Consider the following 26,135-nt stretch of genomic DNA (forward strand, 5'->3'; position numbering starts at 1 on the left):
CGATGGAGATGGATCCCAGGATATTATTAGACTTGATGGGGGGGAAATTTTAGCTTCGTGGATATGAGGTCAACGCCACCATGAATGGACTAAAAGTCACGAGAATAGATGTACCGATTGACAGGTAATTATAGTCCCCGAGTGAAAAGTCTCAACATTTATCCAATGTTCTGTATTATTCAGCCTTATGTCAGTGCATGTAGGGTCCACGGACCGACGGTTATTCCGTTCCGACACCACCAGGACGGCTGCAGATCACGTGGACATCCACCGCGAAAAATCCAGGCGGATCGGCGACCTGCGATTGGCCGGCTGGTTGGACTTCATCTTGATATTCCCTTCGTCTATCAGTCTATCAGTCATGATGGTCCCCGTCGATGCGTAGCTGGATCTCCCATCGCTGTGGAACATGGAACTTCATCTCACGATATCTTCCTTCCTACGCCCATTCTCCGTGACCGTATCCGGATAGAGAACCCTACCACCCGCGCGGTGTGGAATTACCGTACAAAATGTTCATCCTGGTGGGTAAACGCAACGCGCGCTGCAGCCTCCAAGCCGCCCGCTAATTAGGGTCCCGCAGACGACCCTCTCCGATCTGATTCAGATCTCGCCAGAGGACTTTTCCAAATATAGTGCGGTTGCGCTGGAAGATAACATCAATGAGAAATACGCGAACAAGGTGGGATTCCTAGTCGGATCTGACGGATCTTTGCTAATGTACATGGGGTATGCATATAGGTCATTCAAAAGATTGGTCTATGCATTGGTTTTTATGATCTGTTGGAATCTTCCGACGGACTGATTGGCCATGGAACGGGCTTGGTTAATGTCAACGGTATGCGTTTTCGCTCTCATGTCTGCTAGATTGGCAGCTCACCCGCCACAGTCAAGTTTCGTTTGATCGTGTTCCGCCCGTTCAAGGGGGAGATCATGCTTGGGAAGATCTCAAGCGGGACGGAGCATGGGATTAAGAGTATGTATTACTACTCCCTCGGGGGTCTACCCTTTGTACTGACCCTCCACAGTCGGTGTAGAGTTCTTCAACGACATTCTCGTCCCGCCTAACCTTCTCCTCGACGGCGCTCGATTGTGAGTTACTTTTCTCCCCTTATCATTCTGAACCATGACTAACCCCCACAGTGACTACGCCGATCAAGTATGGATCTGGGAAAACGATGACGGGTCCACTTTCTACTTCGACGTGGGAGAAGTCGTCCGACTGCGCGTCGAGATGGAAGAGTGGCATGATCAAATCCCCAACGCTCCTGACCTCGGGGATGCGGCCGCCGTTGAGCGGAAACCTCCTTATTCCATTATTGTATGTTGAGTTATCCCCAGAGTCATACCTTTTATATATGGTATTCGAGACTAACTTCACCCAGGGATCGATGCAAATGGCTGGGTTGGGACCTATCTCTTGGTGGTAGATGTGAGAACTAGGACGTTCAATAGATAGCATATGATTTTAGCACATGAGATTTCATTTTAATTCATAAATTTATGTTTGATAATAATATGGTTAAAACAACTAAATACGTAACATGTAGCACAAGACATATTGAATGAATATATGGCGATAAAGCTGCCAGCTTCTTAGGAGCTGGCTAGGAAGCTGGCAGCGCCAAGATACAACAGTAGATTCCCGTAGCTGGATGCCCCTACCAGGGCACGGTCGAATTGATCTATTCGGCTGATGCAAATGCAGTCGTGTAAGGCGGTGCCTCCACTACTGCTGTTCCTGCAGCTCATCAAGCCTTGGCCTCCAAGAAATGCATATCCGTTGATGGTCAGTGCGTTTCAAGCATCAGCTGTCTATCTCTGCGCCATCATGGAGGACCAGAGCATCAAATGATAAATACTTGATGTTATAATATGGTTGCTTGTAGTAACGTGGGTGCAAGACTGTCTATGACCAGTTAGTTAAGTATATACTGGTTGACCAGGTAGATGAAACTTGCTATTTCACTGACATGCCCGCTGATATCAATATAATCAAGCGATTGAGTCGATGAAGTGATATCTCGGATATCGTCGTCATCCCGCGATATCTTTTCCTCGGGTAGCTAAAAAAGAAAGCTAAGCTCACTGCTGTTCGTATGGGCAGTATGAAGTCTCTCAATTAACATTGTCGGGTTCATTGTCATATAGTAAAACCAGCTGATCCCAGACCGGACCAGTGCGCTTGACAAGTTCACCATGGCCGCCAGCTTCTTGGTACCTTCGATAACTCTTGCAGCCACTGACTGCATCTCAAAAGGAGATAGCAACTCAGTTGTCTAAATCTAGTTTCAAAACGACAGGATATTGAGGCGAGATGGAGCACGTCGAGGAATTCCTCTTCCTGTTTCAAGCTCCGGGATCTATCAGTCCCTGGATCCACACAGATGTCCATATATCATGGAGATATCATTTTGCATTGCTGCACAAGTCAAGTGTTTTCTCCGTGCACTGTATGGATGCGACGCACTGAAAAGACAGCCATGACCATTCGATATCGGTCCGGTTGTGGAAGCATTGGGTTTCGTAAGCAGCCCTAACTTCGCTCTGGCATATCAAGCATAGTGATATGAGACGGGGTCACGGATTCTTTGATGTCGTCAGGTTCAAGATGAGCCAGTGCTCTGGTTTCCAAAACTCCATGTTCAGACCTATCCAGTCCACACCTCTTCTCTTATTTTCCCTTTATGGACCTGTGGTACGGGAGGCTGGCGTAGATCTCCCTGGACATCCTTAGGAAGCTAGCTGCCTTTGTTGCAAGGTCTTTCTTGCAGATGGTCCTTATGCAAGTGCTTGACTCCACTGGAATTTTGTAGTCTGTTTTGGGGCGTTGCTTCTTAATGGGGGCGTTATATTTGATGCTCGAGTCTATCGGCTGTGTCATGTTCGCTTGTATAGATGGATTCATAATAAGATATAATTTTAAGTGAGGGAAGGAAGTAAAGATATATATATATCAAAAAGATTGGATGCTTAATAGTAGATAGAAGGGTGGTAAGTAAAAGGATTGACATGGAAAGAATGACAAGATTCAATATAAATTGTATCAGGACCTCTGATATAGACCTCTATTGTTTATCTATGTAGTGAATAGATGACAAAGTATACCCGTTTCCTTTTGAAAAACCTGATACTGACAATCAGGTTAAAGTCAAAACCTATCATTGCTTATCCTATATTCACCTTCCCATTCACCCAGTTAGTTACCTCCACAATGAGGGTTTGAGGGTTAGGAAGATGAAAGACACAGAGAGGGTGGACAGGAGGAATCTTGTCTAGTGTTACCATTTGACACTTTGCACTGGTCATGATAAAATAGTTACCTCTTTCTACCAACTTAGTAATGCCTCGTACAGACGGCCAGCCTTGGCAGTTCTCCTTGACATTGTTGTTAGCTAGGTGCTCAAGGGGTTCGCTGTCTGCAACTTGTTTCACCATCAGTGTCTGCTGCTCATGTACAATAGCCAATTGATAGAGATTCAAGAATGACTTAGAGTTATATCAACAAAAACAGCCGCGTTTCAACTGACAAATCTCTGGCTTTGTTCTAACCCTCTGGCCGTTTGTTCAAGGGAGATCGCGGGGAAATCAATGCAATATCGCCAACATCCCACAACTCTCTCACAGGATGACCGACTCCTCCGACGGTATCCCTTTTCTAGCATCAAGTCTCCAAGAAAAGGACCAATACATTAAAATAGGGAAACCCCTTTTTCCATGCCCCTCATCCATCGACATCTCAACCCTCCCCGCTGATCAAGAGATCATCACTGTCCTCAGCAAACAGATGGGCAGGATCATACTGGAGTATGACTTCTCCTACGTGACCAAATCCGGGCGTGGGGTGCGACCCGCTGAGGTCGAAGCAATGAGACTTGTCTCCAAGCACACCTCTGTCCCCGTGCCTGAAGTGTTCTCCGCGAAATTCGGTCCTGACTTTGGAATCATCGAGATGGCCCTCATTACGGGGTCTCCTCTAGACGAGAAGTGGGATACGATGGACGAGAAGAGCAAAGAATCCGTTTGTCTTCAAACATGGGATCTAATCTCCCAGATACGCGCTATCCCACGTCCATCAGAGCTCGAAGATCTTTTCCAATGCGCGGCCGATGGCTCCCCAACAAGGGATCCAATGCTGGAGGATCTAGAAGATCCAGCCAGACCCTTGACAAGTGACTCAGATGTGCGGGCTCGCATTGTCGAGCGCTATGCTCAATGTGGGGGCCGTCGATACGAACATCAGTTACATGATATGCTGCCGCGGTCTGACTGTACAGTATTCACGCACGCCGATATTGCACCTCGCAATATTATGATTGATGAGCGGAACAACGTCACGGGCGTCCTCGACTGGGAATTTGCGGGGTGGTATCCGGATTATTGGGAGTATGCGCAGATTCTGAGACCTGCTTTCTGGGGTGACTGGTCGGTGTGGATGAATTGGACTGCGCCGCGGAGGTGGGATATTAGTGGGATTAATGCCGCCAGGCGGGTCGTATTTTATAGTCGTCCTTATTAGTAGATTAGTGGGTTGAAATCTATTGTCATGCCTTTCTTTACTACAGGTAGATGATAAGCTGTATATAGTCTAGAAAGAGGCAGACGTAATTCAATAGAAACAGAGAAGAGATTCGCATGTGGTCGCTCACTTTACTACTAACGGCCGGCGTGTGCCTTGAGTGCGGACTGCTCAATATGCGAGATTGATTTGAAATGATATACCACATCACGTGGTACATGACTCTGCTCCTCACTTGAGGTATATGTAGAATGACGAAGCTGCTCTATTTGTTTATTATCAATCAGATCGAACCATGCACCCTGAAGAATGATATTAATAGATTCAACCAATCCGTGATGGATATAGCTCTGATTTATAAGTGAGTGAGCTCGTGAGTGAGCCAAGCTGACAGATTACATGATAGTATATCCGCTGACATGTCCAGGTTGATATAGCATCAATAGGGATATACTAGGGATTTATCATCAGTATATTATCAGATTCTTCATTTTGAATACTCTACTATTGGACAGAATACCATCGTCGATCATTAGAAATGTTCACCGTCGGACAGCCCTCCAAACCCTTATCGGACACTCAATATCAAACACAGGAAGATCTAATCTGATACTCGATGGAGGATTCTGCATACTCTGAACAACCAAAATCCCACCAACGCACCAATCACAATCCACCAAGCCCGATCATGGATCTGCCTAAACTGGGTCCGGTTAGCCGTGGGATGCGATCCTCGGTTAGTGGCGGAGATGCCACGCCCTGTCCTCCTCTCTCCGTCGGTCTTCACCACGGACCAAAGCCAGAAAAAAATTTCAAATCAGATCGAGGCATGATGCAAAACGTAAAAGAAACCACGAGTTGGCCAGGTGGATAGAACCAGCGGTTTAGCGAGCAAATGGCAATCCTTACCTGCAGTAAGCGATGGAGGGGTCGCAATTAAGGCGATTAAGATTTGAGGATGGAAGGCTGACTGGGATTATTAATGGCGAGTTCGATGGAATGCGATTATTTATTCTTTACTTTTTTCTGTGCTTCTAGAACATCCTTATCTTTTATTTTCTTTTTCTTCTTTCTTCCTGTTGACTGACGTCGGTTGTTTGATTCTTTTGGCTGCATCCCTTTCCAGCTGCTTTTCTGCATTTCTCTTGGAGTTTCACCCTTGATACAATTGCTTGACTTTAATCCTTCTCTACCTTTTATATATCTGAGATCGACAGGAACAATGACTGGTCACTCTGATTCTTCTCCCGCCATGAACGGTTCCGCTCCGCGCAAGGCTTTCGGCACGCTGGCCGTCCACGCCGGTGCGCCTCACGACCCCTCCACCGGCGCCGTCATCGCTCCGGTTCGTTGATCTCCTATCTAGTCCAGGTGATCGGGAGCTGTACTAACCTCGTGCGTCTGTAGATCTCCCTGTCTACTACCTTTGCGCAGACCACGGTCGGCAGCCCGGTCGGCCTCTACGAGTATACTCGGAGCTCCAACCCCAACCGGTGAGGAACGACGATCCCGCAGATCCTCCTATCGCATACTAACCGCACTCCGATAGGGATCACTTTGAGCAAGCCGTCGCCGCTCTGGAGAACGCCCGGTATGCCCTCGCTTTCGCCTCCGGTTCGGCCACCACCGCCATCATCCTCCAGTCGCTCGCCCCCGGTTCGCACGTCGTCTCCGTCTCCGATGTCTACGGCGGCACCCACCGCTACTTCACCAAGGTGGCCTCCGCCCACGGTGTCGATGTCACCTTCTCCCCCGCGCTGGAATGCGACGTGGAGAAGCTGATCCGGCCCGAGACCAAGCTGGTGTGGATCGAAACCCCGTCCAACCCGACCCTGGGTCTCGTGGATATTGAGAAGGTGGCCGCGGTGGCGCATAGCCATGGCATCCTTGTCGTGGTCGACAACACCTTTATGAGCCCGTACGTCCAGAACCCGCTCGACCACGGTGCCGATATTGTCGTGCACTCCGTGACCAAGTACATCAATGGACATTCGGTACGTTTCTCGCTCCTGACTTTTGCTGTCAAACTATAGGCTTGCGCACGTTAGAATACACGGCTAATTCAAATCTAGGACGTACTGATGGGCGTCGCCGCGTTCAACTCCGACTCCCTGAAAGAGCGCCTCACCTTCCTGCAAAACGCCATTGGAGCCGTCCCCTCGCCCTTCGACTGCTGGCTGGCCCACCGTGGTCTGAAGACGCTCCACCTGCGCGCCCGCGAGGCAACCACCAACGCCACGGCCGTCGCCAAGGCCCTCGAGGCCTCCCCCCACGTCACCTCCGTCAACTACCCCGGTATCGACTCGCACCCGCAGCGGGCGATCGCCATCAAGCAGCACCGCAACGGCATGGGCGGCGGCATGCTGAGCTTCCGCATCAAGGGCGGCCAAAAGGCGGCGCACCTCTTCTGCCAGTACACCAAGGTCTTCACGCTGGCGGAAAGCCTGGGCGGCGTCGAGAGTCTGTGCGAGGTCCCCGCGAGCATGACGCACGCGGGTATCCCCAAGGCCGAGCGCGAGGCCGCCGGCGTCTTCGACGACCTCGTCCGCATGAGCTGCGGTGTTGAGGACGTGGAGGATCTCACGGCCGATGCGCTGCAGGCGATTGAGAAGGTCGAGGCTGCTATCGAGGCGGGTGTGAACGGCTCGGCTTGAGTGGAAAGCGTGGGATACATTTGTTTAGATGCATAGAGTGTGATCTATTCTATAGTATAGATTCTTTTTTAACGATGTCATGGGTTGGCTGTCGGGTGGCTTCATTGGCCACACCGGGGTCTGCGATACATTACGACACATAATAGAATGGGGAATCTTTCTTCCTCACCATCTCAATTTACTCATTTTCCCCAATGATTCCTTTATAAATTGTAAGAGCCGTGATTCTTAAGACTGAACTGGCTATAGTTATAGTTAGGCACGCACCGATATGCTTAGTCATCAATCGATGCAGCGCAAATTTTAGACATGAAATGCGAACGGTCGATGAACATCGCGAGGAATCCTCACAACTGGCTCGACTCGTACTTATCACTTCAAGATTCGGAATAATAGGACTCACCTTGATTGAAAAGAGATATCCACAGGCACTGCCATCCTAAACGCACGGCTCCGTCAACAGATTCATCTATCAAGCCAACCCCACCTTACTTGATAGACATCGAAGATATCACTAGCGGGCAGATCAACATTCTCTGGCCTACCTTGGTGTTCGACAGTATTGTCTCGGCTCATTGATTATTCAATTTGATCGGCTATATCCAAGTCGTTGGAAAATTAGTCAGTCAGTCATGTTCAGCTTCGGCTTCTCCGGAGACGATATCGAGGCCGACGAGGCCGACTTGCAGAGCGGTCTTGATCAGGGAAGTGCGAGTTCGAACGTCAAGCAAGGGCAAGAGAATGTTTTGCCTGAGCTGGTGCCGGCTCAACGGCATGAGATTAGCGAATGGGTGAGTGTGTCTCTTTATGCGGGTTTATCTCCGATCCGAACCTATTCGCCGCTGTGCATGATGTATACATGTAATTTCCGGAGGGCATAGCATGGGATACTTCTTCTTCGTCATGGGGGATTTCGTAAACCAACCTGATCTGACTATTGCAGATCTCAACTCTCCCATCTCAAATATCGTACAACACTCTCACGATCAACACCGCTGGAGATGACACCAAACCCACCCCCGGCGCAGCACTCACCATCGCGCGTCGGGAGATCTTCGACATCCGCACGCAGCTAATGGCCGAAGACTCAGCCGACCACGAAAACGAGGAACTGATCTCCGGCCTAGAGCAAGGCGACCTCAAGCCTAATTTCTATGAAGGCGGGTTCAAGACGTGGGAGTGCGCTCTCGATCTGGCCAAGGTGGTCATCGCCGAGAATGCTCTCTCCGGTGATGGGGATCAGCATGTTATTGAGGTGGACTTTCTCTCTTTTCTTCGCGAGAATGTTGTATGCTGATACGTGTATAGCTCGGCGCAGGAACAGCCGTGCCCTCGCTGGCTCTGTTTGCGCAGCTTCTGTCTAGACCGGCTTCGTCGGACAGCAACAGCAAGAAGATCCGCCTTACCTTTGCGGATTACAATGATGTCGTGTTGCGTCTGGTCACGCTGCCTAACCTGCTCCTAACGTGGAACCACATCATCAATTCTCCTTCTCACCGCACTGACGCCGAGCAAGGCGCGGACGCACCAGCACCAGCAGAATCAGAGCCAGCGGCATCATCAGAAGAAGAAGAACTCGACATAACCCCCGACCTCCTAGCAGCCTTCCAACAAGACCTCGCCACCAGAAACATAACCATAGACTTCATCTCCGGCGCATGGTCACCCGCCTTCGTGGACCTAATCACCACCAGCCAAAATCAACACAGTTACAAGCAAACACTCATCCTCGCCAGCGAAACGATCTACGCGCCCGCGTCACTAAACCCCTTCTCCGAAACGCTGCTGCAGCTGCTGCGCCGTGAGGAGCATCAGGGGCAGAGGAGGGCGCTGATCGCGGCCAAGAAGGTCTATTTTGGGGTCGGCGGCGGTGTGGATGAGTTTTTGGCGGTGTTGGGCCGGATTGGCGGTGACGGGGTGGAGGTCGTGCAGAGGTTGGATGTGCAGTCTGGGGGGGTTGGGAGGGTGGTTTTGGGGGTGGGTTTGGTTTGAGTGTATCCGTCGTGATCTATCTATTCATGATGTCTATCTTTGGTATATGGTACATGCTGTAGGTACGGATACCTGGTGAGGCTGGAGTTTGATATCGGCCTGCCTACTACCTACCTGGTTGGTACAGATGGACCAATTACGGATACTTCTCGACGGAAATATCCACCGAAGCTACGGATACATGTAGCTTCGTGAGAACAAAAATAGAAGATCCTTAGCTTCCGCATCCTATGTACACCATGCCAGCCATCAATTCCTCCGGCATCTATCCATTGCATCCCGTCCACTGAGAACGATACAACACAGCAAGATCATAAAAAAGAAAGATACATATGATTTTAATCTAATCGTACAAGCTCACAGCCTTGCCATCCTTAGCCCTCAGAGCACGAGCTTCCTCCTTGGTCTTGTGCTCCTGCTCGTAGTGGGCCCGGACGTGGCTCAAGTCGGGGGCGCCGCCGGCGATGTTGTTATAGGGAGGGCCGGGGTGGAAGCTGACTCTGTTGATAAATTGACGTTAGCCATTGCACTCTTCTTCTTCTTCTTCTTTTCATTCGTTCTTTCTCGTCTTCTAGGAATGGGCGAATAACGCACTCGTGCTGCTTCAGATCGTAGGATTCACGGGGACCCTGGCTGCCAAACAGGTGACGGTCATTGGCGGCCTTCTCCATGGCGACGGTGTGGATGGCGTTGCGGTGCTCGAACAGCTGCTCCGAGGGAGTCCACTTCTCGATCAGGTTGGTGATCCATGAGGGGGAGTCGGACTGGCTGAGGCGGTAGAGGACGAGGCCGGATGCGATGCTACCGATGGTTACGTAGAAGCTGCGCTGTTATGATCAATTGCGTTAGTCAATTGAACTGGTTGTTCTTTATTTATTTGCATTGAAGGTGGAATGGATCAATCGAGTGGGATATGCATGACGTCGTGTTGATAGGCAGATATGGGATGGAGGTTCAACGTACACCGACGCCCTCGTTCACGGGCTCAGCATGGGCGGCATGGGAACCCAATCGACGGGGTTGCTGATTCCGCAGCAACAGGCGCGTAGACGCCACGGATCGCCGGGCAAGAAACATGTTCTGTAATTGGGGAAGAAGGAGGGGGGAGGGGAGAGTAAGAGGGGGTCGTGAGAACTGAGTAATAATCGGCCGTCGCCGGTTGGAGGATTGAGATGGTTCGCGGTCCATTCGAGGTCGGAGTGCACGTGATCTGGACCCTCATGAATCAGGCCCCAAAGTCACTGGATCAAGGATGACCTGATTAGGCATAGCGTGGTGAGGCGGTAGTTCCCACTAGGCTAAACCCTTTTCGTCTTCCTTCATCCTTCATCCATCCATCATGACAGCCCAACGACTCCCCTCTCTCATTGTCAGTTAGATCCCTGCAAGGATCATGGAATCGATTCAATGCTCGAATCACAAGGAAGAAATGACATATTCTCAGTCGAGTCCGGCGGGTCGCTGTGTTGGCCTTCATCTACAAAACTAACGTAGTCGGAGTTAGTCACTGACACACCGCATCTCCTACTGGTCCGCATGCATGGCCAACTATCTCAGATCCAAGGATGTGTTGATGACTCCAACTGCCCCCCACTGGGCTCCATCGTCCTATCCTGCTATTGGTGTTGCGTCCGATGCCAATTCATGCAGGCGGTCGAATCTCTGGATATCCATGGCGACATGTCATCCTCTTAATATAGCTCTGGTCCCCACATCTCCCTGCCTCTCATTTTCGAGGCCTCCGGTCATGTCCATCTACCTATGATGGTTCGTCATTTTCATGGTATTCTGGCATGCTGTTCATGATAATGGCCATGGTCATTTCCATGCCTCTCCGTATTCCTACAGGTCCGATTGCGCCTCCTTTTTTTAGACAATAAGAACATTTCCTGCTTCGGTTTCTGCCCGCCGTGATATCCCCTGCCACCTTGGGAACTATCGTTGATGCCCAATGCCGATTAGCATTGGATAGGGCCAGGAGCCTTTGGCCTGGTTGGAGATCGAGCGGATGGTGATCCACAGTCAACGCATGTCCAACTTTCTACTTGCCCCGTCTGGCTCCATGATGAATGGGTATCAATCAGTTGCTGAGCTTCGATCCGCTTTTCGCCTCACCCAGCCCCCTTGGGGCTGGCCGCAGTGCTTCCTGTGTTTGTTGGCTGTTTCGGTGTGATTTTTTGGCGGAGGATAGGTTATTAGTTGACCTTTTTTTCCTTCTTCCGCCGCTTCTCTTCTCCCATTCCATTCTCTAGAAACCCAATGAACGGTCTTGGTGCCTAGTGGTTGACTTCAATTCCTGGCATTCCGGAACCATATGCTTGCTGTCTTGACGGGCATTTGACGCCGGGTTATTTGCACGCGTGCTATTATTTTCCCCCTCCACCTGCACCTGCCCACTCTTCTCTTTTCTTTGCATTTTCTCTTTCTTTTTTTCCTAAAAGGAAATAATAATTCTGATTTAACTATTTTATTTATCTTTTCTTTTTTTAAATCTTACCTGTGCTGCTCGTTGCCCTGTTTGGTCACCCGACCCGCCGACTTTCTATCCTTCTACGCTTCTTCAGTCCTCCCACTTCGAGGACCTTGCTTTATCGCCTCGAAATATATCTTCTGACGTTGTCAAAAGGTGCCCGCAGATGTACTATTCTGAGCCATCCACTATCCAATCGAGTCTCTGCTGACGGTTTAATCAGACCATTGGAAACACGTCTTTTCGCCTCTCTTGCACTTGGGCACGCATAACCACCCACGATGGCGAAATCAGGCAAGAAGAGCAAGACCAAGTCAGATAACAAGCAAAAGAATAAGAAGGGAAAGGGTCAGGATGCGCCAGATAACCAGACACCTCCACCCGCACCTGCCTCACAGGAACCAGAAGAGCAGCAGCCAGAGCAGCCACGGCAGTCGGACGCAGAGCCCGAGACGCAAGTCAATTCTCCGTCGTCAGAAACAGCTCCCGCCACTGGCTCACTGCCGGAACCAACGCAAGAACCAGAGGTAGTACCAGAGCCAGACGTGCAGCAAGAACACTCATTGCCTGAAGAACACTTGCAGCCTGAGGAGCAAGTGCAGCCCGAGGAACAGCTACAGCAACAGTCGGAAGAGCAGTGGCATCTCGAAGGGCAATCACAACCCCAGGAGCAGCTCCAGTCGGAAGACCAGTTGCAGCCAGAACATCAATTACACTCCGACGAGCAGATCCAACCTGCAGAGCAGCTACCACTCGACGAGCAATTACAATTCGAGAACCAGATACAGCCTGCAGAACAGCTATCTGACGAGCAATTTCAGCCTGCAGAACAGCTACCGCTTGAAGAGCACTTGCAGCCGGAGCAGTTCCAACCCGAAGAGCAGTTTCAGCCCGAAGGACAGTTTCAGCCTGAAGAGGAGTTTCAGCGTGTCGAGCAGCTACTGTCGGAAGAACCGCTACAGTCTGTTGCCGAAAATACCCCACCTTCGTGGGCAGACGCCGACCACAGTGTTCCACTCGACAATCCTGAGATGTCCATAGACCAGCAGCAGGACGCGGACGATGTCCAACTCGCCTTCACAACCCCTCGAGAATCCCACTTCAACGAATTTGATAACGACCCATTCGTCGACGAGACCGGGCCTAGTAACGGAGAACATACCTACCACGAAACAAACGGTGGTCCTCTGGAACCACCAGAGCAGGCGCCGGTGACAGCACCGCAGACCCCCACGTGCCTCCAGGAACCTGCCTCGGGTGCTTTGCCGTCGCCCTCTGAGACAGAACGCCAGTTCATCCCGGGTTCTCCTCGGTCTAACACTGGTCCTCTCGAGGTCGATACACATGCAGAGAATATGTCGAACCCTTTCGTTTCGTCAGCGGTTGCGTCGCCAGCTCCTCACGCCTCTTCACCGGTGCATCAGACAACTCCACCCGCGTCCAAGCCTGCAACTCCCGTGCCAGAGGCCACTTCAGCGACCCCAGAGCCCATCTCACCGTCAGTCAAACCGGCTTCGCCCAACGTGCAGGTGGCCCCTACACCCCCAATCACGTCTCCCATGCCGCAACTTGCTTCGCCAGTCCCGCAGCCGGTTTCATCTTCCCCTCGGGCTTCTCCCATGGCCCAACCTGCTTCACCATTGTCAGAGGCTGCTGGTCCTGTTCAAAAGCCTGCTTCCCCGGCACCGCCGCCGTATTCTACAAACCATGCCCCTTCGCCCGTTCTACACTCTCCGTCCCCCAAAACCGCTTCTCCTGTGCGCAAGTCCAGCTCCTCGGCTGCCAAGACCGCGTCTCCTGGACAGAGGAGGGCCTCTCCGGTTCCAAAATCCGCCTCCCCCTTACCCAAAGCCAGCAGTCCCCTGGCCCGCCCATATATGTCTCCGATGATGGCCCCCCACGTGACGCATATGCCGCACTCCATGGGATCTATGCCTCCCCCAACTGCCCCCGTCACCATGGCGCCCAATTATGCTGCCGCTTACCAGTCTCCGGTGATGAGCTCCGCGGGGTTCTTGCCGCCGTACCACCCATACTACCACGCCTCTCCCACCATCCATCACGCCGCGCCCCAGCAGACTCCCAACACCGCGTCTTTCCAAGCCTTGCGCGAACTAGGGTTTGGGGGCGCACCTGGGATCAATGGCAAGGGGACCATGTCGCCCCCGGAGCACCATGACGAGCCTATCGAGCTTCTGCAAAGGATCCAGGATGCTATTCCCGACATCAGCCGCCTGATGGGCAGTTATAGAAACACCAAGAGCAAGCTGCACAATCGCGAGATTGAGTTCAAGCAATTGGAGACGCAGCATGAGCAGGCCATCATGTCCAAGGACTTCTACATTGAAGCCCTGCAGAGCCAGATGCGGAAAGCGGCTAATGAGAGCGCAGAGGAGTCGAGGAACCTCAAGAACTCGATCAACGAACTGCGCATGGAGCTGGGGAATCTGGAAGAGAAGTGGAAAGACCTGGAGGAGAGATTCGAGGACTCGGAGAAAGCCAACGTGGAGTTGTCGCATTCGAAATCCGAGCTCGAGACGCAAGTCCGAAACCTCAACCACGACCTGGAGGAAACCCGCGACAACCACGCGAAGGAGCTGGAGCGGCGGACGGAAGAGCAAGAGCAAGCCCTGACGACTCAGAAGCAGGAGTTGACCGAGTTTTTCGAGGAGATCAAGGCGGAAGACGAGAAGGCGGCGGCCGAGACCTTGGCCGCACGCGAGAAGGAGCTCCTCGACGACCAGGAAGCGATGAAGGCGGACTATGAGAAGCAGAAGGAGGAGATGCAGGCTTCGCGTGACGCGCTCCAGTCCGAGTTTGACTCCACGGTGGCGGAGCTTAATACGACCAAGACGCAGCTTGAAGACAAACACAACGAGTTGGAGCAGACGAAGGAGCAGCACGCCAAGGAGGTTGCAGATATGCAGCAGTCGCATACCGAGGAGGTGGATTCTCTCAAGGCCAGCCACGCCGAGGTGGTGGCCGGGCTGGAGAAGGAGATTGCGGAACGACTGGAACAGATCGCCAAGCTGGAGGAGGAGGGCGCTTTTAAGGAACGGCAGCTTCAAGGCGCCACGGAAGGAATGCGCCTGACGATTGATAATCTGGGCAATGACTGTGACCGGCTGCGGAAGACCCTGACCAGCCTCGGAGAAGCCACTGACTTGAAGAGCACGAAGGGTGATTCTTTCTTGTAAGTGCCCTAGTGCATTTAGACTGCATCGCAGTCGAAGACCTTTTGCTTTTCATTTTCTTTTCATTTTTTTTTTTTTTTTTTTTTTTTTCTGTCTTTCGATCTTCTGTCTCTGAATGCATTGACATGCCTCTCCTTTACAACTTTCATTTGTATCCTTTCTTTGGGTTTTTCTTTCTCTTTCCCAAAACAGAACCAGACCACATTGCATATCTCGGTCTTTCGCTTCTTGTTCATGTCTTTTTCTCTTTCTGTCTTTGTTTTTTTGGATAGAACTTTATGATTATGAGTATGATGAGGATATATGGATAATGTTATAAATGTACCTTCTCTGATTAAAAATTTGAATATCTAGCGTCGACTGCTTCGACCAGCTTTCCCAACAGATTGTCTCCTTGTCCGAGGAGTACTTTGCGTACCTTCCCATTGCTCCCCCCAAGGACGTCTTGGACAAGTTACCCTCGGAGCTGCCGTCGTTCCTGGACAACACCCGGGCGTCGCGCGAGCTGCGATCGGCGTATGTGCAGCACGTCCTGTCGAAAACCCTGACCTACCGGATCTTCCAACCGTTCCTGTTCACGCTCGGACGGCGATACGACAAGGCCGATACGTTCTTCCAGATGCTCTCGATGGACATCCGGCGCAAGTCCGTCCGGCGCGAGACATTCTGGCGCCAGCAGACGCTCAAAGCGGCATACACGACCTCGGACGCCAAAGAATCAATCAACGTGGCGGCGGCGGTAATCGTGGACGAGATCGTGGGACAGCTGAAGCCATTCGTGGACCAAACGCGCCTGGACGCGCTGCTCACGGCGGTACGACGGATCGTCAAGCTTGCAGCAGAGACATGGCGACTGGCGCGGGTCGAGCGCGAGCTCATTCTGGCGTCTCTGCCATCCCCCAACGCAGACGCGGTCAGCAACGACGCATGGGACGAACACGGGACGCCCAAGGAAGGATGCGTCGGGTCAAAGGGGGATCCCACGCGGCATGTGATCCTGCGGACGTTCCCCCGGATCGTGCGGGAGGCGGCGCACGAGGACTTTGCGGAGGACGAGGGCCGCGAGAGCCCGTGTACGTATGCCCCCGGGCGGGTGCTCTTCTCGGACTCGCCGGTGGTGATGGCGCGACGGCAGGAGCTGGCGCAGAGGTCGAGCGAGGGGTTGGTGGGTGGGGAGGATATGTCGAGACGGGGGTCGAGGGATACGATCCAGACGCGACGGGGGCGGGGGAGTCCGGATAGTTTGCGGATTGAGACGTATAATTAGGGGGTGTTGACTGAGAAGCTTGTGTAAGGTTTTTTTGTTTTTCTTTCTTTTCTGCGATTTCGATGTGATTGTTTATTTCCCTCTGATGTTTTGCTTTGATGATGATTATGTGTGCTGCATTTGAGCGATGGATTCAACCTGTATCAACCCACGAGTGTAATGCATGGGGATGGGGATAGTTTAGCATTGTCCTTGTACATACTATATAGTATTGATGATCTTCCTATCTATGATCTTCCTATCTATGGATTTTCCTCTGTGGATATCGGATTAAGAAGATGATGTCAGAACCGATAGGGCTGAGACAGAGTTGGAGCTTATTCAGTGGAGAGACTGAGACTGATCTATGGATTGGAGAGTAGTGTACTTTGTTGTTCAGGTTTCCTTGATTGAATTGATTGATTTATTTTAGTCTATTTCAACGGTTATATTAGACTTTCTAAATATAAATCGTTAGTTACATGGAGGGGAAATAGATAGAGAAGGGGTGGAGAGAGGAGGGGTTAGTTTGATGCATTGCAGATGCACCGCCTCACAAGGCTGACTGTGGACTGCTTGGGTTCTTGTAGGGAGATACATAGTACTCGGTAGATAATGTGAATTGTATAGTATTAGAGTTGGAGAAGAAAGAACCCTACTCAGTATTGTCTACTATAGTATTGTCTGAATGGGATTGTGTAAGTAGAGAGAAAGAATAGATAGGATAAATAGGATAAAGGATAAAGGATAAAGAATAAAGGATAATGGATAAGGATGGATAAAGTGGAGTTATGAGGAGAAAGGAACCAACGGGACTGCCCGGGCGGGTCCAGTTCGTTCCATGTTTTATCTTTGTGAAGTAATTAGATCTAAATATATATATATGTATACTTTCTATTTATGTAGATATAAATATCGATAATATATAGATGGTGGAGAAAAGAAAGAAGAAGAAAAGAAGAAAGATACACTCCGCCACGTTGGATCTAGAGATGGGATGGAGTTATGCAGGGGATTACGTTATTGCAGCAGAGCCTCTTCTTCCCTACTTCTCTCTCTTCTTCTTCTCTTCTTCTTCTTCTTCTCTCCACTTCTCTTCTTCTCATCTTTCACTTCTCTTTTTCTTCACTTCACTTTCTCTCGCTTCATCTTTCTGTCGCTCCTCTGGCTATCATATGGATGTCTCCTCCACTTGAACCCCATCATTAATACTCCCCATCTCTCTCGCTCTAGCTCTCTCTTGGCTTCTTCCTTCCTCCTGATCTGACTTGCACTCTCTTCTCTCTATCTTCCTCTTATTCTCTTCTCTCCTCCTACTCTCTCTCTCTCTTCTTCTTCTTCTATCTCCATCGCATCTCAATCTGTCCATCCATTCAATCCTCTGACACTCTGTCTGTCCACCTGTACTACCGGTTCCTTCGCTCTGCACCGCCGCAGTCCACCCACTCATCTTCCATTCCACTCCCTCCTACGACTCCTGTCCAACCTTCCCTCGTGGCCGTCCATGTTTCACTAGATCCCATACCACCCACTGGTGGCTTTTTTATCCTTTTTCTATTCCTTCTTTTACACCCCCGTTCCATCTAATCGGTCCCTCGAACCGAGCGCAACCCTCAGTCCCGTCCGCAATCCACCATCACATCAATGTCCACCCTATCCTCCAGTATGGCGCCGGATAACTCGTCCACCCCCGTCATCTTTCACGACCCGTGCTACTCGGATCCCTACCTCTCCGCTCCCTTGGACCCCGAGCAGGATTCCTTTGGCTCCTCCGCTATTCGACTGACCCCCAACCCGGATGATCGTCCTTCGTCGCGCAATCCCTCCCCGCCCCCTTTGAATCTCGACACCTCCCCCTCCAATCACGATGGCCACACCCCCTCCTACTCCGACTTTTTGAGTCCCTCCGACCTCTCCAGCGATTTCAGCAACCACACGCCCCCCAGTACCGACCATCTCTCCCCCCACATGTCGGTCGGCATGGCCTCCCCGCCCATGACCATGGATCCGCTCCAGCTCCTCTCCCCCAATCTGTCCCACAATCACACCCCCTCACCCGACCGGGCCCCGGTCAAGGGTCCGACCGGTGCTCCCGCCTTGCACTTCCCCCACCCCCTCTCCATGGCCCCCAGCCCCGCCAGCGACGGTCGCAGCGCGCACGATCCCCTCGCCGATGTCCGCGGCCGCAGTCCCATCGTCAAGGTCGAAAGTTATTCGCGCGGGGACTCGCCCGTCCGCGGCGACCGCCGACCCAGCCAGTCCTTCACCCACCTGTCCCCCCACGGTGGGTCCGCCGAGCTTGACGAGGACGAGGACGACAACGAAGATCACCACCACCACCACCACCCCCACCCTCATAACGACCGCCCCGCCCCCGGCGTGCGCTCGGTCTTCCGCGGACACGATGGCGCCTGGATCCCCAATGACACCACCGGACAAGCCGGTGTGGACCCCACCTGCCGTACCGACGACGCCGTCCTCAGCCCGAGTCAAATGGAGATGCAGCGCCAGCTGGAGCAAAAGAATGCCGACATCCAAATGTGGTCCGAATCCGTCAGCGAGGCCGGCGACGACCGGCCGCCCCTCGGCCGCGGCCGCCGTCGCCACTCGGGCGTCCGACCCCGGGCCAAAAGCACGGGCGATCGGACCCTACAGCAGGATTACTTCCAGCGGCACCCGCCTTATCAGGGCACGGCGGTCCCGGGGCCGGGGCTGCTGGTGCACGAGTCGGAGGGGGAAGAGGAGGACAGTGATGACGACGACTACTCGGAGTCGGAGAGCGGCAGCGCCGGGGTCGGCTCGCCGCCGGTGGCCGTCGACGAGGCCCGGTGGACCCAGGAACCCGAATCCATGGGGCCGGACGAGGCCGACGACGACGAGCCTTCGCCCCACCAATTCTTGGGGTCTACCCCGTGGAAGGATCCTGCGCACGACGCAACCCCCCGCGCCACGCGGGTCCAGCCGCCCACCTCCACCGCTGCCATGGTCGAGTGGGAGCGCCGCGCCCGGGAGACCGACACTGCCTCGCGCGCAGCGACGTGGGGCACAAAACGGATCAGCCAGTACGATGCGGCCAGTGTCATCGGGGCCGGGGCCTCCCTGGAGGGGCTGACGATCAGCAATGACCGGGATGGCAAACCCAGAGGACACATTCGGCGCAACAGCCTGCTGAAGTTCCTGCAGAAACGGCCCAGCGCCAGCCACCGGAACCTGTCCCTGAAGCGGCCCCTCTCCGACGTCTCCCTCGCGCGGACCAGCACCGACGCGACCGTTCGGCCCGAGGAGCCCCGGGGAACCCCGCCGCGCAAGGACAGCTTCCCCCACCGGTTGAGTATCAGTCGGTCGTCGCGATCGCCCAGTTTAAGCACCGGCGGGGCCGTCATGGCCATCGCCGGCCAGATGGCCGCCATCGGCGGCAAGGATACCCTCAAGGCCGTCTCCCCCAACTCCCCGCCCCCCGGCCCGTGGTCATCGATCCGCGCCCGTACGCGGAGCCACAGCGAGCTGCCCTCGGCCCCCGGTCTGATGGATCTGATGACCAGCCATGGTGGGCCTCCCGTGGGCGCCATCGCCTACTCCCCACTCCAACAACCCCCGCCCGCGCCCGCGGGACGGGGCCCGACGCGGACGAAGACGAGGACGAGGAGATGACGGATGACAAGGGACTGGTGATGGAATTGACCCCCCAGCCCCGCCTCCCGGTGCCGACCCTGGAGGGATTCCGCGCGCAGATCACCCACCTAAACCCCCGGCTCCCGCCGGTCTTGATCGAGCGATTCGCCACGGAGCAGGTCCGCCGGTACCGGAAGCTGGTCGAGAGCAAAGCCACCCACGCTCAGGCGGTTCGCCAAACGCGGTGCGCCGCGGGTCGCCACTGCTTCGCCCTCGGTGGTGGGGCCACCCTGCTGGCGCCGCGGGCGGGAGCCTCCGAGGCCCCCGACGCCGCGCACACGCAGTTCCAGATCCCCGGCCACGGCGGCGAGCCCGTGGAAGACCCTCAGATGATGGGGGAGGGCGCCGTGACGGCGGCGCAGTTCCCCCTCGGCGTGCCCCTGCCGCCCGTGCCGCGGCTGCCGGCCGAGTTCGAGTGCCCGGTCTGCTTCAGCGTGAAGAAGTTCCAGAAACCGTCCGACTGGACGAAACACGTCCACGAGGACGTCCAACCTTTCACGTGCACCTTCCCGCACTGCACCGAGCCCAAATCCTTCAAGCGCAAGGCGGACTGGGTCCGTCACGAGAGCGAGCGGCACCGCCAGTTGGAGTGGTGGACGTGCGAGGTGCCGGACTGCCAGCACACTTGCTACCGGAAGGACAACTTTGTGCAGCACCTGGTCCGCGAGCACAAGATGCCCGAGCCCAAGGTCAAGAAGACCAAGGGGCGGAAGGGAGCGGCGGCGGCGGCATCGCCCGCAGACGGACCGCGCGGGGGGGAGATCGAGCAGCTCTGGAACCTGGTCGAGCGGTGCCGGCACGACACGCCGCAGCGGCCCATGGACGAGCCGTGCCGGTTCTGCGGCAACGTTTGCAGCAGCTGGAAGAAGCTGACCGTGCATCTGGCGAAGCACATGGAGCAGATCGCCATGCCGGTGCTGCGGTTGGTGGACGAGCGCGACCTGTCCGGGGCGGGGCCGGTGGGGCAGCCCCACGACCGGTTCGCGCCGGCACTAGTCGGGGTCCCGACCACCACTCCCACTACCACTACGACCACCCCGACTGCCACGACTACGACCACCCCACTCGCGCCATACCACCCCGACCCCCTGCCCAACCACGGCCCCGACAACGGCCACGGGGGCGGGCCACACGCGGGAGGATCGGCGGCAGGGATGATGTCCCTGCATCCCACGTACGTGGTTCCCCACCTGGCGACCCCGTCCGGCAGCCTGTTCTCCGCCGAACCGGGCACGATGGACGCGTACGACGGGGTCGGGAGCGGCGGCCCCTTTGACGGTTCGGGGCCGCTGTCAGGGACAACGATGCTGGAATCGCCCGGGGGGTACGTCGCGTCCGCGCCGGGGGCGTCGGCGTCATACCCGCCGCCGTTCAACGCGGGACCACGACCGCGGGCGTCACAGTCCGAGCTGGGGGTGTTACCCGAGACGTCGGAATACACGACGCCTCCGTCCGACCTGCCGGGGGTGTGTGACCCACGTGCCGGTGCGACGTATGTCTCGGAGCACGACCCGTCGCATTATGCTTATCCGGGAGGACTGGCAGGGATGGCAGGGGGGATGACGTATCCCCCAGCTACGGGGTATTAACCTACCTCTTTTACTCTTTTTTTTTTTTTTTTTTTTTTTTTTTTTCTCTTTCTTCTATAGAGTATTATATACTTAGAGAGCCAAGGAGATCCAGGGAGATGAGAGTCAAGGAGATGAGGACCAGGAGATGAGAGCCAGGAGATGAGAGGAGTGGCTGTGGAGGGAGAAGAAAACAGGACGGCTGAGACCAGCCCCTTGATTGCGAAGTGCATGTGGCATGTTGACGTTTCCTGTCTTGGAATGGTTTTATTTTCTTTTATTTTCTGTTTTTTTCTTTTTACTTCTTTTCTTTTTTTGATTGCAGTTATCTTATTAATTTTGGCTGAGTGAATGGCGTGGATGGATCGGCATGAGATATACCCAGAAATCTGATTCCTCTTTTTCTTTTTTTTTTTCTCTTATTTCATTCCGGAATGATGGATCAGAATATCAGAATATTTACTCTCCAGAAGGACAAGATGATATCCAAGTAATATAACCAGAAAAGAACTAAGAATAGAGCAGCCGTACAACGGGGTGACGAAGCCAGCGCAAAAGAAAAGGAATTAATTCAATTTCCGCTGCAGGAAATCATTGGGATGTTCATCCTGCATCTGCATCTTTCTTGTCTTTTCCTCTTTCCCTCCTGACTCCTGTCTTCTCTCCCTTTCATCTGTCTTTGCTCTTCGTCACTTCTTTCCTTTCTTCTTCTCTCTTGTCATCATGGACCGTGCGGTACATCTGATCGCGTGGGGTTTCACTGACAAGTGATCTCTCCATCTTCTTCTCGAGCTTCATCTACAGCCTCATTTCTGACTTCCTTTCTCTTCTCATCCCTTGTCGTCTATAATCCATTCATTCCCTTCTCCTTCGCTCCTTCTTTATCTCCCTTCCCCCTGTTGATTCCATTCCATTCCAGAGTCTATTGGCGTGTCTTGGTCGGTGACACAGCCCCAATACCCCTGATATATTATATATATTTATTTATATATACAACTCATCCCGACTAGTCTGTCCAACGGATGGCTGGTTGATCCTCTTGCTGTCTGTCCCCTTCTATTCTGGTTCTTGTTCGATCGTCGTGCCGGGTGATCTGCAGATCGGTCGGGATGAATGTATGTTCCCTTTCTTCCTTTCCTTGTTTTTGAACTTACAATAAGAAATGCGAAGGGAAAAGTATAAGAGAAGACGAGGAAACTAACTAAGATAGACACCCTGGGAAAACTCGGGCGATATCCTGCAAGGTATCATGGCCACTCGCATCCCCCCATCGCACACCCCCGTCGATAACCCCCCCGACAATTTGATGACCCCGTCCGACCTCACCCTCGGTGATCCGGCTTCCTTCTTGGGCTTCCAGTTTGCTTCTTCGTCCGCCTCCTCCGCAGCTCCCTCGTCAGACCCCGCCGTGCTCCCCCATCGTCCAGCCTCCCTACTCAGCCCCTGGTGGCCCCATCACTACCAACCGTCCTCCTCGTCGTCCTCGCCCTCGCGCGATTACGCCCACTATCAATTCCCTCGCCGCGCCCACGACCAAGACGCCTGGAATCCCCTCCAGGTGACAGGCGTGCCCACAAACGCCGCCGCCTTCCCCATCCTCCCCTCGCGAACGACGGCCTATTCGACAGACGGCCTAGCCCGGCGCTGCTCCACCGGCCAACGCAGCGACTTTTCGGAGAATGGCAGTCACCTGAACGGCATCCACCCGTCGGACTCGGGCTACAGCAGCCAGAGTTGCACCACCCGCTCGGTGACGTCCTACGCCATCGACTCGGCCTGTAGCCCCTACCTGGGTCCCGCGGAGCAGGAACCCGAGGAGAAACCCGTTCTGGACTTGAACGTCGTGCCGCCTAGAGATGCTCCCTTGATTCGCATGAATCATCTGGGTTCGCCGTCCTTTTTCTGCCAGGACACCATTCGATGTGATTATCCCGGGTGTACGTGGACGGGAAAGTGTCCGTCGGACAAGAGGTGAGATTCCTAGTTTGAACATCTCACGCCATTTTTCAGGCTAAACGAAGATAGGAAACATGAAGCCCGACACAAAAAGTCCTTCAAATGCGACGAGCCCAACTGCTCTCGCAAAGAAGGCTTCGGAACCATCAACGACCTCGCTCGCCACAAGAAGTGCGTTCACAAGCAGGAGCCAGAACGCGGTCCCAAGGTCCTCTACCTGTGTTTTGGCGAGGACTGCCCCCGACGGAATAAGCGCTGGCCTCGTCTCGACAATTTCCGTCAGCATCTGGCTCGTATGCATCATGAGGAAGATGCTGATGCGCTGTTGAAGAGGTAAACTCACCCTCATCTCTTATGAGTCCCGACGGCGGGTGGTGGTGCATGCTGACGACAACATAGGTCGCTCGACTGGTACGAGACCTGCGTGAAACCGCAAGAGCTGGCCCAATCCCTGGCCGGACGCTTCGGAGACGACGCGTCGACGGTCCCTCCAACACAATTGGACCCCGGAGACCAGCCGGGAGACCCAGACCCAAACCGCGGCGATTCCTCCCCGGAGCAACAGGGCGTATGTCCAGTGGAAGAAACCACCGAGTCCAGCGGAGATTCAACCCCCACCCAACCGCCGCTGGCAGACCTCGAGCCAATGGAACTGCCCGCCCTAAACGCCCTCCACCTAGGCACAATGTCAGACCGCAAGAGTTCCATCTCCTCCCAAGAGAGCGGCGTCCGAACGGAGCGGATGGACGATATGATCTCCGAAGCCGCCACCAACATGATCAACGCCATGACCAAGATCATCAACAACGGCCACCGCCGCCGCAGCCACCAACCCGACGGCGATAACGAACAGGACTCCTCTCCGCTGTCAGACCCCAAACGGGAGATGCTGCAGCGGATTTTGACGGTGGCGTTGGATCGTCTGTCGGGGTCTGCCGGCAGCCGTCGTCCTAGTGCTGTTGACCCGGGGAAGAAGGAGTGGATTCAGTGTGAGTTTTGCACGAAGCGGACGCGGTTACGGTGTGAGATGAAGTATGTTGTTTTTTTCTTCCTTTTCCTATCTCCAGTCAGAACCAACCACTCATTATATGTGTCAAACAATAGAAAACACAAAAAACGCCACGAACGCCCCTACGGCTGCACCTTCCCCAACTGCCCCAAAACCTTCGGCAGCAAAGCCGACTGGAAGCGCCACGAGAATTCCCAGCACTACCACCTCGAAAGCTGGCGCTGCCCACTACCGGACTGCTCCCCAGGGGGTCAGCCATGCGCGCGCGTCTTCCACCGCCAAGAGATATACGCGCAACATCTCAAGAAACACCACGCGTGTACCGACGAAACAGCCGTGCAGACGGCTATTGCCCGAGACCGGATGGGTCGTGAGGGCGGAAACCCCCAGTTCCAAGCTATGACGCAGTTCTGGTGCGGGTTCTGTGGGGATGTCGTCCCGTTGAGGAGTGAGGGGGGTATTGGAGCGTGGAATGAGAGGTTTAATCATATTGATAGAGAGCATTTTCGGAGGGGGGAGAGGATTGAGGAGTGGAGATCGGTTGGGGGGGAGGGGGTACATCAAGAGGGTAGTCATGAGGACGAGGAGGAGGAGGATGGTGATGAAGAGGAGGAGGATGATGAAGAGGATGGCAGTGAAAGCGACAGCGACAGCGATGGGCACGACGACAACATCATGATAGATGAGGAGGGTCCGTCCATGGCGCCGCCTCCGTCTCTTAAGCGCAAGCGGTGCCCTGCTTCTCCGGTGAATGTGTGCCTAGGTGGGGAGGAGAAACGGGCCAAGATGGCTGGTGGGGTGGATTATATGCGGACGTCGGGGTTTGCAGTGCATCCTCATCCTCATCCTCATCCTGTAGGGGATGTTTACCAGGGATGACGTGACTTTCCTGATGAAGATGGAAGAGTGCATGGGTAGACTCAAGCTGTTGCAGTGAAGAACCTAGACGAAGAACGCCCAATGGAGGATTCAAAAAAGAGAAAAATAACTCTCCATATCAGATAGAATATAAACACTCAATCGATGAAAAGACCAATGAAAAAATATATATGAAATCAATACACAACAAGGAACTCCACAGATCCATTGGGTATATATAACATTAGAAATACAGAATATCTTCCCCTAGACAGCGAAGTAGAGAACACAATGATAATCTATCTCAAGAAGAGGAAGAAAAGGAAAAAGAAAGAAGGAAGATTACTTCTGCTCAGCAGTCAACTCCCTCGCCTCTTTCTCCAGGGCAGTAGCTTCTTCTGTCCTCACAAATTAGATCGGCGATTCCCCTTACATTGCAAGAATAAAAGAACCGAAAGGAGGATAGAAGGGGGGAGACGTACGATGCTTCTCCCACTTGGACTCATCCATCTCCAGCTTGAGCCACGTCCAGTAGATGACCTGGTAGGTGAAGATGCCGCCGAGGAAGACTTTGGCAAAGGGGCTGGCGAAGAGGCGGTAGCGGGAGGCCTGTCTTTATTAGTATTTTCTTGTGTATGTATATATGTATATATGTATATTGAGAAAGGTAAGTATAGATACGTACGGTCTGCTTGAAGGTGCTGGGGTTGGAGTCTGGGGTGGGTTGGGGATGGTTGAGGCGGATGGGGGAGGTGGAGAGGGATCTAGATAGAGGCCTAGAGAGGGAGAGAATTCTGGGGAACATCATGATGTGTTAATTGTTGATCAATTGATTGATGGTTGGAGAAGGGTTTTCTTGAAGGCGTGTAGAGAGAGTGTACGGAGTAGAATGTAAAGAAGAGATGAGTGGATGTTGGATCGGTGCTGAATAAGCATCACATGACCGTGCCTGGCCAAGAAGGCGGGGAGGAGTCAAAGGGCGATAAGCTTCCCCGGA

The 26,135-nt window shown here is 53.6% G+C and overlaps 10 protein-coding genes across 10 annotated transcripts; 7 read left to right on the top strand and 3 right to left on the bottom strand.

Moving 5' to 3' along the window:
- Window positions 1-84: 84 nt before the first annotated feature.
- P168DRAFT_302035 (DNA-directed RNA polymerase III subunit RPC25) lies at window positions 85-1,480 on the top strand. Its single transcript, XM_024838609.1, has 7 exons — window positions 85-524; window positions 584-682; window positions 742-838; window positions 890-976; window positions 1,029-1,092; window positions 1,144-1,321; window positions 1,386-1,480. Exons 1-7 carry the CDS (start codon window positions 513-515, stop codon window positions 1,428-1,430), a joined length of 582 nt encoding a protein of 193 aa, XP_024695621.1. The 5' UTR covers window positions 85-512; the 3' UTR covers window positions 1,431-1,480.
- Window positions 1,481-3,848: 2,368 nt separating this feature from the next.
- On the top strand, window positions 3,849-4,470 carry P168DRAFT_287537 (aminoglycoside phosphotransferase family protein; the record flags this gene model as incomplete). The annotated part of the gene is made up of 1 exon (XM_024836598.1): window positions 3,849-4,470. A coding segment is annotated over exon 1 (602 nt), but the record flags the coding sequence as incomplete, so codon positions are not given.
- A 1,021-nt stretch (window positions 4,471-5,491) lies between these two features.
- Window positions 5,492-7,308, top strand: P168DRAFT_308968 (cystathionine gamma-lyase CYS3). Its single transcript, XM_024839250.1, has 4 exons — window positions 5,492-5,864; window positions 5,927-6,012; window positions 6,069-6,513; window positions 6,592-7,308. Exons 1-4 carry the CDS (start codon window positions 5,742-5,744, stop codon window positions 7,171-7,173), a joined length of 1,236 nt encoding a protein of 411 aa, XP_024695623.1. The 5' UTR covers window positions 5,492-5,741; the 3' UTR covers window positions 7,174-7,308.
- Window positions 7,309-7,535: 227 nt separating this feature from the next.
- Window positions 7,536-9,165, top strand: P168DRAFT_324488 (protein-histidine N-methyltransferase; the record flags this gene model as incomplete). The annotated part of the gene is made up of 3 exons (XM_024840842.1): window positions 7,536-7,964; window positions 8,117-8,428; window positions 8,482-9,165. Exons 1-3 carry the CDS (start codon window positions 7,806-7,808, stop codon window positions 9,163-9,165), a joined length of 1,155 nt encoding a protein of 384 aa, XP_024695624.1. The 5' UTR covers window positions 7,536-7,805.
- A 204-nt stretch (window positions 9,166-9,369) lies between these two features.
- P168DRAFT_287539 (putative NADH-ubiquinone oxidoreductase 178 kDa subunit) lies at window positions 9,370-10,310 on the bottom strand. Its single transcript, XM_024836599.1, has 3 exons — window positions 10,129-10,310; window positions 9,760-9,992; window positions 9,370-9,665 (listed from the first exon to the last, which is right to left on the bottom strand). Exons 1-3 carry the CDS (start codon window positions 10,240-10,242, stop codon window positions 9,509-9,511), a joined length of 504 nt encoding a protein of 167 aa, XP_024695625.1. The 5' UTR covers window positions 10,243-10,310; the 3' UTR covers window positions 9,370-9,508.
- A 1,606-nt stretch (window positions 10,311-11,916) lies between these two features.
- Window positions 11,917-16,938, top strand: P168DRAFT_308970 (uncharacterized protein; the record flags this gene model as incomplete). The annotated part of the gene is made up of 3 exons (XM_024839251.1): window positions 11,917-14,828; window positions 15,184-16,070; window positions 16,865-16,938. 3 exons carry the CDS (start codon window positions 11,917-11,919, stop codon window positions 16,936-16,938), a joined length of 3,873 nt encoding a protein of 1,290 aa, XP_024695626.1.
- A 236-nt stretch (window positions 16,939-17,174) lies between these two features.
- On the bottom strand, window positions 17,175-17,622 carry P168DRAFT_86569 (uncharacterized protein). The gene has a single exon (XM_024842186.1). It carries the CDS (start codon window positions 17,523-17,525, stop codon window positions 17,247-17,249), a length of 279 nt encoding a protein of 92 aa, XP_024695627.1. The 5' UTR covers window positions 17,526-17,622; the 3' UTR covers window positions 17,175-17,246.
- A 97-nt stretch (window positions 17,623-17,719) lies between these two features.
- P168DRAFT_295055 (putative C2H2 finger domain protein) lies at window positions 17,720-21,336 on the top strand (the record flags this gene model as incomplete). Its single annotated transcript, XM_024838010.1, has 2 exons — window positions 17,720-19,622; window positions 19,709-21,336. 2 exons carry the CDS (start codon window positions 17,720-17,722, stop codon window positions 21,334-21,336), a joined length of 3,531 nt encoding a protein of 1,176 aa, XP_024695628.1.
- A 624-nt stretch (window positions 21,337-21,960) lies between these two features.
- On the top strand, window positions 21,961-25,290 carry P168DRAFT_302041 (putative C2H2 finger domain protein). Its single transcript, XM_024838610.1, has 5 exons — window positions 21,961-22,430; window positions 22,526-23,286; window positions 23,341-23,604; window positions 23,671-24,303; window positions 24,376-25,290. The coding sequence occupies exons 1-5, from the start codon at window positions 22,425-22,427 to the stop codon at window positions 25,157-25,159; spliced, it is 2,448 nt and encodes an 815-aa protein (XP_024695629.1). The 5' UTR covers window positions 21,961-22,424; the 3' UTR covers window positions 25,160-25,290.
- Window positions 25,291-25,480: 190 nt separating this feature from the next.
- On the bottom strand, window positions 25,481-25,946 carry P168DRAFT_279046 (uncharacterized protein; the record flags this gene model as incomplete). The annotated part of the gene is made up of 3 exons (XM_024835749.1): window positions 25,481-25,536; window positions 25,621-25,747; window positions 25,824-25,946. 3 exons carry the CDS (start codon window positions 25,944-25,946, stop codon window positions 25,481-25,483), a joined length of 306 nt encoding a protein of 101 aa, XP_024695630.1.
- Between the last annotated feature and the right edge of the window lie 189 nt (window positions 25,947-26,135).

This window comes from Aspergillus campestris (assembly GCF_002847485.1).
Source record: "Aspergillus campestris IBT 28561 chromosome Unknown P168scaffold_2, whole genome shotgun sequence".
NCBI lineage: Eukaryota > Fungi > Ascomycota > Eurotiomycetes > Eurotiales > Aspergillaceae > Aspergillus > Aspergillus campestris.

Excerpts from the sequence above, each read along its gene's own strand:
- P168DRAFT_302035 (XM_024838609.1), top strand. Across the intron at positions 839-889 it reads GGGCTTGGTTAATGTCAACG|TCAAGTTTCGTTTGATCGTG; the intron begins GTATGCGTTTTC and ends CACCCGCCACAG. Across the intron at positions 977-1,028 it reads GACGGAGCATGGGATTAAGA|TCGGTGTAGAGTTCTTCAAC; the intron begins GTATGTATTACT and ends GACCCTCCACAG.
- P168DRAFT_308968 (XM_024839250.1), top strand. The coding sequence starts at position 5,742 with ATGACTGGTCACTCTGATTCTTCTCCCGCCATGAACGGTTCCGCTCCG. Across the intron at positions 6,013-6,068 it reads CGGAGCTCCAACCCCAACCG|GGATCACTTTGAGCAAGCCG; the intron begins GTGAGGAACGAC and ends GCACTCCGATAG. Across the intron at positions 6,514-6,591 it reads AGTACATCAATGGACATTCG|GACGTACTGATGGGCGTCGC; the intron begins GTACGTTTCTCG and ends ATTCAAATCTAG.
- P168DRAFT_287539 (XM_024836599.1), bottom strand. The coding sequence starts at position 10,242 with ATGTTTCTTGCCCGGCGATCCGTGGCGTCTACGCGCCTGTTGCTGCGG. Across the intron at positions 9,993-10,128 it reads CCGTGAACGAGGGCGTCGGT|CGCAGCTTCTACGTAACCAT; the intron begins GTACGTTGAACC and ends TGATCATAACAG. Across the intron at positions 9,666-9,759 it reads TACGATCTGAAGCAGCACGA|AGTCAGCTTCCACCCCGGCC; the intron begins GTGCGTTATTCG and ends ATTTATCAACAG.
- P168DRAFT_86569 (XM_024842186.1), bottom strand. The coding sequence starts at position 17,525 with ATGAGTGGGTGGACTGCGGCGGTGCAGAGCGAAGGAACCGGTAGTACA.
- P168DRAFT_302041 (XM_024838610.1), top strand. Across the intron at positions 23,605-23,670 it reads GCTGATGCGCTGTTGAAGAG|GTCGCTCGACTGGTACGAGA; the intron begins GTAAACTCACCC and ends ACGACAACATAG. Across the intron at positions 24,304-24,375 it reads CGGTTACGGTGTGAGATGAA|AAAACACAAAAAACGCCACG; the intron begins GTATGTTGTTTT and ends GTCAAACAATAG.